This window comes from Lactuca sativa, chromosome 1 (genome assembly GCF_002870075.4).
Source record: "Lactuca sativa cultivar Salinas chromosome 1, Lsat_Salinas_v11, whole genome shotgun sequence".
NCBI lineage: Eukaryota > Viridiplantae > Streptophyta > Magnoliopsida > Asterales > Asteraceae > Lactuca > Lactuca sativa.
Window position 1 is genome coordinate 117,436,343 of NC_056623.2, and position 8,487 is coordinate 117,444,829.

An 8,487-nucleotide genomic window follows, 5' to 3' on the forward strand; every position below is an offset into this window, starting at 1 on the left:
TTTATATGTTGCGTAGAACATAACCCAAACTCGTGCTTAAAGCATTGCTACAAATGGAAAAGTCCTTTCTCCCCTTTGGAAGGGCAAGGATCAATGTCTCACGAATCTCTACTTTAGCTTTTCAAATGCTTTACGTAAATTGATCCTTGGATCAGTAAAATGATACACCCTTTTTGGAAAAATGCTCAATGGCAGAACTTTTAGCTTTTTATGAACTTCCTATAATAACATGTTAATCACAAGAAATTATAATTTGTGTTGGACTTTTTGGGTTGCTTTTGTCTAAATAAAAAACACACTAAATAAATTAATTTGAAGCATAATCTTGATAATGAGTGAACTTAAAGTTAGTAGTGATTGTATCTATAAGGATGATTATATTTTTGACAGATAGACTGAAGAATTCGAAATTAAAAAATAGCAAAAAGTAACTAAAGTCGTTACCTAAAATCTTACTTGGTTGACTCATGCAATAAAAACAAAAAATCTTTATCAAGACCGAAATTTTTTGAATTCAAACCCCTAAATGAAGGAATATAAGCTTGGTACCTACTCATGAGTTGTGTAATAGTTTACTGTTTAAAAGTTAGACTCAATTGAAATTGAAATGTGTTACCTTGCCCCCAACACCTCTATCAACTTTTGAGCAAGTTCCTCAAACTTGTCAACCATCAAGATATAAAAGAAATGAAGTAAGAGATAATGACCGATAGCAGCATCAGGAGTTGTTGGAAATATGTCTATCAATCAGTAGTAGTCAGTAGGATGATGATTCAAGTCATGCTTGGACGAAAGATGTAGATTTATGAGTAGATTTAGGTATGTGTGATCAGTTTGTCGTTAAAAGAAAAGGAAAAAATGACCAATAAAAATAAGTAAGAAATATCCATGTAATTCATAGGTTGTAATACCTTGTAGGTAAGAAATATGTTGAAATCTTCTATGCTTTCTCTTGTTTAGAAGCCAAAGTACCAACATACAATGTTCTAGTCTTTGTGAACATAATCTAGCACCAGTGAAAGGGACAATGGACGTGAAGGCTTCAAATATCATTAGTTGCCTCTTTTCACTTTTACTTGATTTAGCATCACGACTTTCTTCTAAATAAGAGACAACCAAAGTGATAGCAATCCTCACGACCATGATTCCTTTCAATGCTACAAGATTACAACACATTTACATAAAAAGACATCTCTTCCTGTCTTCCATTTGTCATTTTTAGCTTCCAAACAGTGTCTTCAGGATTCACATGTCTCTCAACATCAAGAATTTGAACTTTTAGATGCAAGAAATGATGGGTTTCTTCCATCTCGAAAGTTGAACCTCTCAAATACAAAAAAAAAAAGTATGTTTTTGGCATTTTAGTGTTTGTTTAAATGGTTTACATAAGTTTCTTGAAACCTAAAAGAAAGTAGGAATGGTCCCTAGCTAGATAGCTTTGAATCTGATTCTATAGACTACTTTAACAATTGGTATATTAGGTGTATTAGGTGAAAGCCACATGAACATGCATGTGGAAAGTACTCAATACTTTCCTAATATGCTCCTTTCTTTAATGGTATCATTTATGAATGAGGTCAATAAGTCTATGTTTGGGCCATTGACTTGGCACATTTCTATGGCAAATGACTCGTTTCATGTTTGTTGAATCCAACGATTTTGTTACTTATTTTGCTTACAATACAATATAACCACTTTTTTCTTTCTTTCTTATACTGTTTTGTTTATAGCGTAAAAACATCTTTGAGTCGAAAAGAAACACATATTAGAACATCAAACATACATCTATATTAAAATCTAAAATTTTTTAATCAGCTTTCGAATTAAAAAGTAAAAGCAAACCAATTACGACTTCCACACAAAATCTAGAGTGCTAGTTACAAATTTATCGAGAACAACACTAAATCACCCACAATTCAACAAATTCATTAAAGATATTTCAAATCTACAATCTTTATGGTAAAACGCAAACATGATCTCTTATATATTTCAATCATTTCCACATTTTGTGCTTCCCTCCAAAAAACCCATGGTGCTTTCCACCAAACACCCCATGCTTCCATCGATTCCCAAACTTTCCATGTTTAAATTTCCCATGCTTAAACTTTCCATGGTGACCAAAGGGTCGACCATAACCATAACCATAACCATGGGACCCATGACCATGAGCTAGATGGTGGGCCCCATATGCAGCGGCAGCAACCGCCGCACCTCCCGCTAGTATTGTACCCATGCCCGGTCCTGGTCCTCCATGCCCTGAATTTTTCTAGTTAGACCAATGCATTTAATGCAAGAAATAGCAACGTACTTTTATCGATTTGTTTATTATATTATCCGACTTTATTATCCTATAATATACAAAAAAAATTGTAATATACAAAAAAAAAAGTAAGTTATTACTTCTTGCACTTATCCTTGAAAAGTAATTTAGAGCGAATGGTAAGGATTACATAAAAGAAACCTGATTGAAATGGAGCAGATTGTCCAGGGTAGCCTGATGATGGTCCAGGATAGCCTGATGGTGGGTAGCCTGCAGGCGGATAGCCGGTGGGAGGATATCCATGTGATGGATATCCTCCCTGTGGTGGATATCCGCCTCCGCCTGGAGGTGGATATCCACCATATCCACCAGGTGGTGGATAACCAGCAGGCGGGTACCCACCTCCTCCACCTGGAGAAGGGTAAGGGTACCCGCCCTGCGGAGGGTATACTCCGTGTGGCGGACGGAAGTGTCCAGCTGCGGCTGCATATCCTGCAAGATTAGAGAACAGCCCTTTGTCTTGTTCATTAGGTGGTCTATCTTCCCCACCACCCATTTTATTTCAACTTGATATTTTCTTCACAAAACTGCATTTTGGAATTTGGATATTAAATATATGATTATAGAAGTAGTCTAGTTGTACAAGAAGAATTATAACTCTACAAATCAATTAAAAATATTATTATTATATATAATATCAAAAATCATAGATTTCACATAGTTGAATGTATTTAGCAATATGAAGGTTGTATTTCTCAACAAACATCTTTTTTTAATTTAGAAACAATAAAAAAATAAAATAAAAAATAAGGTTTTTGTGGTGAGACAATTGAAAAAGCAATCTCAGTTTGCAAGGAGTTATTGCGAAATCGGTGGTCAGTTTCTGTGTAAAGATCAAAAAGTTGTTCATTTTATTATATATGATGAAGGGTAACATTTTTGTCATTTTTGACATGTTTGTCATTATCCATATAAAAAATTATGAAAGTAGCTCATGGAGCCTTATCCTGATCTCAGCAATTTTGATTAATATTCTAAGTTTCTAACCACTCCAATGGACTTATATGAAGGGTACCTTTCTTTTCGTTCAAAAAATGTTCCTCAACAAAACAATTCAAATATATCCATAAGCTGAAATCTAATAGGGATTTAATAATATAACCATTCGCTCTACATTCTATGTAATTTCATGGCTATTATCCTTACAGAGGAAGTAAAGGGACGAAATTTAATAGGAAATACCAAAAGAACAAGTACAGAAACACACAGTACACATTTATTGCACAAATAAATATCTTCAATCAATCTTTACCAATAAACAAACATAAATCAGAATCTTAGACAAACACAAGAGGAAGAGGAAAGTTCATCCACAAAACGATCCAAATTTTACATCGGCTAAAATCTAATAGCGATTTAATGCTAATCATTCGCAGCAATCGATGTAAATTCATGGCTATGATATTATTTTGACCAACGAAATTAAAGAAAAAAACCAAAAGTACAAGCGCACGAACACACAGTGCACGTTTATTGCACAAACAGAGATCTTCGATCAAGCAAGTTTAAACAATCAATCGATCTTTACGAATAAAGAAACATAAATCACAATCTTCGAAAAAAACAAGAAGAAAATCACGTCTCTTCATAAAATCTGAACAGCATGCGCTAGGGTTTTGATTCAATGAATTAGAACAGGTATATAATTATTAGAGTAAAATCAACATGCATTATAGTGTGATGATTGTAAAAATTTCGAAGAACATATTAAAGAGAGAATGAAAACTGACCGAAATTGACAAGATAATAAGATTTGGAGAACGTAGACTTCTTGAAATTGAATTCAACAACAGAGAAAACCCTGGTCCTTGAACGTTCGAAGATTTACGAAGGTAAGGGAAGAGAGAGATACGCGCGTTATAAAAAGATGACGCATTGGGAAAAAAGCATAGGTTGCGTGAACGAATTGGATTCACGCGTTGCTTAGACGCGTGTGGCTTTTTGAGAAATTTTGTATGACGAGTCGATAGATATGTATTCGGATTGACATCATAAGTCATAACAATATTTTTTTTTAATGGTAAGAAATCAATAAATAAATGGGAAATGCAATATACCAGTTGCAACCGCAAGGGGCATACCGCCCGGTATTGCAGATATCAATTCCAATAGAACCAACAGCCAAATAACAATAGCAACAACAACAACAATAATGTTGGGGTCAGTCATACTTGTTATGGATGTGGAGGAACTGGCCATTTTAGGCGAAATTGCCCCAAAGCCAACAACCAAGGAGCAGAAGGATCACGCAGGGTCCTAAAATTAGGTTACGGAGAGGCAGTTCAAGACCCGACGGTTATTACTGATACGTTTCCCCTCAACAACACTTACGCATGCATTCTATTTGATAGTGGGGTTGAGCGGAGTTTCGTGAGTAATAAATTCAAACAATTACTAAACCAGCAACCCTGTAAGTTAAGCAAAGCTTTCACGATGGAGATGGCTAATGGGAAAACCGAAACAACCAAAGACGTTTGTGTAGGATGCACATTAACATTAAACAACAACTCATTTCAAATAGATTTGATGTCAGTAAATATTAGAAGTTTTGATGTGATAATCGGCATGGATTGGTTAAGCCCCCACCATACTGATATTATGTGTCACGAGAAGGTCGTTCGCCTTCACCTCCCCAACCACGAAACCCTAATAATTTACAGTGACAAACCTGGCGCCAATCTCCATCTTATCTCGTGCATCAAGGCACAAAAATGTCTGCACAAGAAAAATTATGCCTTTCTAGCCCACGTTGTGGATCAAACAAAAGATGAAATAAACATCAAAGATATCCCGGTGACATGCGACTTTTCGGACGTATTTTCTGAAGACCTTCCGAGAATACTCCCAGAAAGACAGATCGAATTTCGAATTGACCTAATACCGGGAGCCACATCAATTTCCAAATCACCCTACAGGTTAGCTCCCGCCGAAATGCAGGAGTTATCCAGTCAATTAAGCGAACTTCTAAACAAAGGATTCATCAGGCCGAGCTTCTCACCCAAGGAGAGCCCCGGTCTTGTTTGTCAAAAAGAAGGACGGATCCTTCTAAATGTGCATCGAATATCGGGAGTTGAACAAACTCACTATCAAAAATCGATATCCACTCCCTCGGATTAATGATCTATTTGACCAGCTTCAAGGAGCTAGTTATTTTTCTGAAATAGAACTAAGGTCTGGTTGTCATCAGCTGCGAGTTCGGGAAGAAGATATCCCCAAAACTGCTTTCCGAACCCGATATGGCCATTACTAATTCGTTGTTATGCCTTTCGGTTTGACAAATGCCCCCGCAACATTTATGGACCTCATGAATCGAGTCTACCACCCATTCCTTGATAATTTTGTAATCGTTTTCATTGATGACATACTCATATACTCTCAAAGTAAGGAGGAGCACGGTCAGCATCTACGCCAGATCTTGGAAACTCTGAGAGCTGAAAAGCTATATGCAAAACTCTCCAAATGCGAGTTCTAGATTCGCAGTGTGAACTTCTTGGGTCACATAGTCAGTGAGGAGGGAATTCATGTGGATCCTTCCAAGATCAAAGTTATTAAAGGTAGGGAGATTCCGAAAACGCCAACAGAGATCAGGCAATTCTTGGGCCTTTCAGGCTACTATCGAAGGTTTATTTAGAATTTCTCCAATATTCCCAAGCTCCTCACCACTCTAACAGAAAAATGCATACCCTTCAACTGGACTGATAAACAAGAAGTTGCTTTTCAAACCTTGAAGCGAGCCCTCTATAGTGCTCCAGTGCTATCTTTACCAGAGGGAACTGAAGACTTCGTAGTATATTGTGATGCTTCGAATCAAGGGTTAGGTTGTGTTCTTATGCAAAATGGAATAGTGATAGCTTATGCGTCCAGACAATTGAAGACACACGAGGTAAATTATACCACCCATGATCTCGAGTTGGGAGTTGTGGTCTTCGCCCTAAAAATTTGGAGGCACTAGCATTATGGTACTAAGTGCACCATCTTCACGGACCACAAAAGCCTCCAGCATATTCTAAATCAAAAGGAGTTGAATATGAGGCAGTGAAGGTGGGTTGAGTTGCTAAATGATTATGAATGTGAGGTCAGGTATCACCCAGGCAAGGCTAACGTGGTGGTCGATGCCTTAAGCAAGAAAGAATACTCGGGTCATCGAGTAAGAACATTAACCATAACCATCCACTCTCATCTAACTTCACAAATCAAGTAAGCTTAATTAGAGTCATTGAAGCCGAAGAATGCCGCGAATGACGCGTTGCGTGGAATGGATAAGAATCTGGAATTTAAAGAGGATGGAGCTTACTACTTTATGGAACGTATTTGGGTCCCAAAATTTGGAGGATTTGAGGATGTAATCATGAACGAAGTGCACAAAACACAATACTCCGTCCATCCAGGTTCCGATAAGATGTACCTGGACATTAAACAACATTATTGGTGGCGAAACATAAAAGTAGAAATTGCCACTTACGTGGACAAGTGTCTCACTTGTGCCAAGGTGATTGTTACAATAGCCAGTAATACCCGAGTGGAAATGGGAAAGGATTACCATGGATTTCATAACCAAATTACCTAAGACAGCGGATGGATTGGATGCTATCTGGGTGATTGTCGATAGGTTAACCAAATCATCCCATATCCTACCAATAAAGGAGACGTACAAAATGGAGAGGTTAACACGAATCTATATAGAAGAAATTATAAGACTACATGGGGTACTGATATCTATTATCTCCGATCAAGATAGTAGATTTACCTCTCAGTTTTGGCAGTCGCTCCAGAAAGCGATGGGAACACAACTAGACATGAGCACCGCTTACCACCCTCAAACCAATGGCCAAAGCGAGCGAACCATTCAAACGCTTGAAGATATGCTCCGAGCCTGTGTGATTGAGTTTGGCAGGGTATGGAATACCCACTTGCCCTTAATCGATTTCTCGTACAATAACAGTTATCACACGAGCATTAAGATTGCTCTTTTTGAAGCTTTGTATGACCGGAAATGCAGATCACCTCTTTGTTGGGCTGAGGTAGGAGACACCCAGTTGGCCAGAGGGCAAACACCAAACAACACTCTTAAAGGCCTCGAGATCAGTCGGGAAACGACAGAGAAAATAGTTCAAATCAAGGAACAACTCCAATCATCGTGAGACCGACAAAAGAGCTATGATGATAAACAGCGAAAGCCTCTAGAACTTCAAGTCGGAGATCGAGTGCTATTGAAGGTCTCTCCATGGAAAGGGATGATCATTTTTGGGAAACGAGGAAAACTAAACCCGAGATATATTGGACCATTCGAGATTCTTGCCCGAATTGGTCCGGCGGCTTATAAGTTGCAGCTACCTATGCAGCTCAGCAACGTACACCCCGTGTTCCACGTGTCGAATCTGAAAGAGTGCTTATCAGATGAAACTCTGGTTGCTCCCCTGGATGAAATTGAAGTGAACGAGAACCTCCTGGTGTCGAATCTGAAAAGTGCTTATCAGATGAAACCCTTGTAGAAGAGCCGGTTGAGATAATGGATAGAGAAGTGAAGCGTACAAAACAAAACCACATTCCGATTGTAAAGGTTCGATGGAACGCAAAGCGTTGACAGGAATTCACATGGGAACGTGAAGACCAAATGATGCAAAAGTTCCCTCAACTTTTCTCTAGTTCCTAAGATTTACTTTTTCAAAAGAATTTCGGGACAAAATTCCCTCTAACGGGGGGATGATGTCACAACTAGCATTTTTTGCTAGGAAATTTTATCTATGTATGATCAACTCTTGATGTATCTTGTAACTCTAAGATTGATGTTGTACATGTTATTCAGTTCAAAAACAACTATTTGAATCAAAACTCACTCGCGAAGCCCTGAACCTAATTCAATGCACTATATTCACTCTCCTTTGGGTTGTAACCCTAACTTCCCGGTTCAAACATCTTTTTAGCGCCAGGAATCATTTATTGAGACTAATGGGCCAATAAACCCTCAACCTGATTACTTTGGTTTGAGAAACCTCATTTGGGCCCTAGTTTGACCCACATTCACTAAGTAATATCATTTTGGGCCATAAGACTCATCATAGGCCTTATTGGGCTGAAACCATCTTCTTTGGTTATAATGGGCCGAAAACCCATTCCTTTTATCATCTTGGGCTGTAAACACATATGTGGGCCCAATAGGCTGAAAA

General features: G+C 38.0%; 1 protein-coding gene across 1 annotated transcript; it reads right to left on the reverse strand.

The window, feature by feature from the left end:
* Positions 1 to 1,823: 1,823 nt before the first annotated feature.
* Positions 1,824 to 4,207, reverse strand: LOC111897545 (glycine-rich protein A3). Its single transcript, XM_023893529.3, has 3 exons — positions 4,051 to 4,207; positions 2,462 to 2,847; positions 1,824 to 2,256 (listed from the first exon to the last, which is right to left on the reverse strand). Exons 2-3 carry the CDS (start codon positions 2,814 to 2,816, stop codon positions 1,994 to 1,996), a joined length of 618 nt encoding a protein of 205 aa, XP_023749297.1. The 5' UTR covers positions 2,817 to 2,847; positions 4,051 to 4,207; the 3' UTR covers positions 1,824 to 1,993.
* Between the last annotated feature and the right edge of the window lie 4,280 nt (positions 4,208 to 8,487).

What these genes read in the sequence shown, in the direction of transcription:
- LOC111897545 (XM_023893529.3), bottom strand. Translation starts at nt 2,816, where the DNA reads ATGGGTGGTGGGGAAGATAGACCACCTAATGAACAAGACAAAGGGCTG. An exon ending in ATCTGCTCCATTTCAATCAG is followed by an intron (nt 2,257 to 2,461) that starts GTTTCTTTTATG and finishes AGAAAAATTCAG; the next exon opens with GGCATGGAGGACCAGGACCG.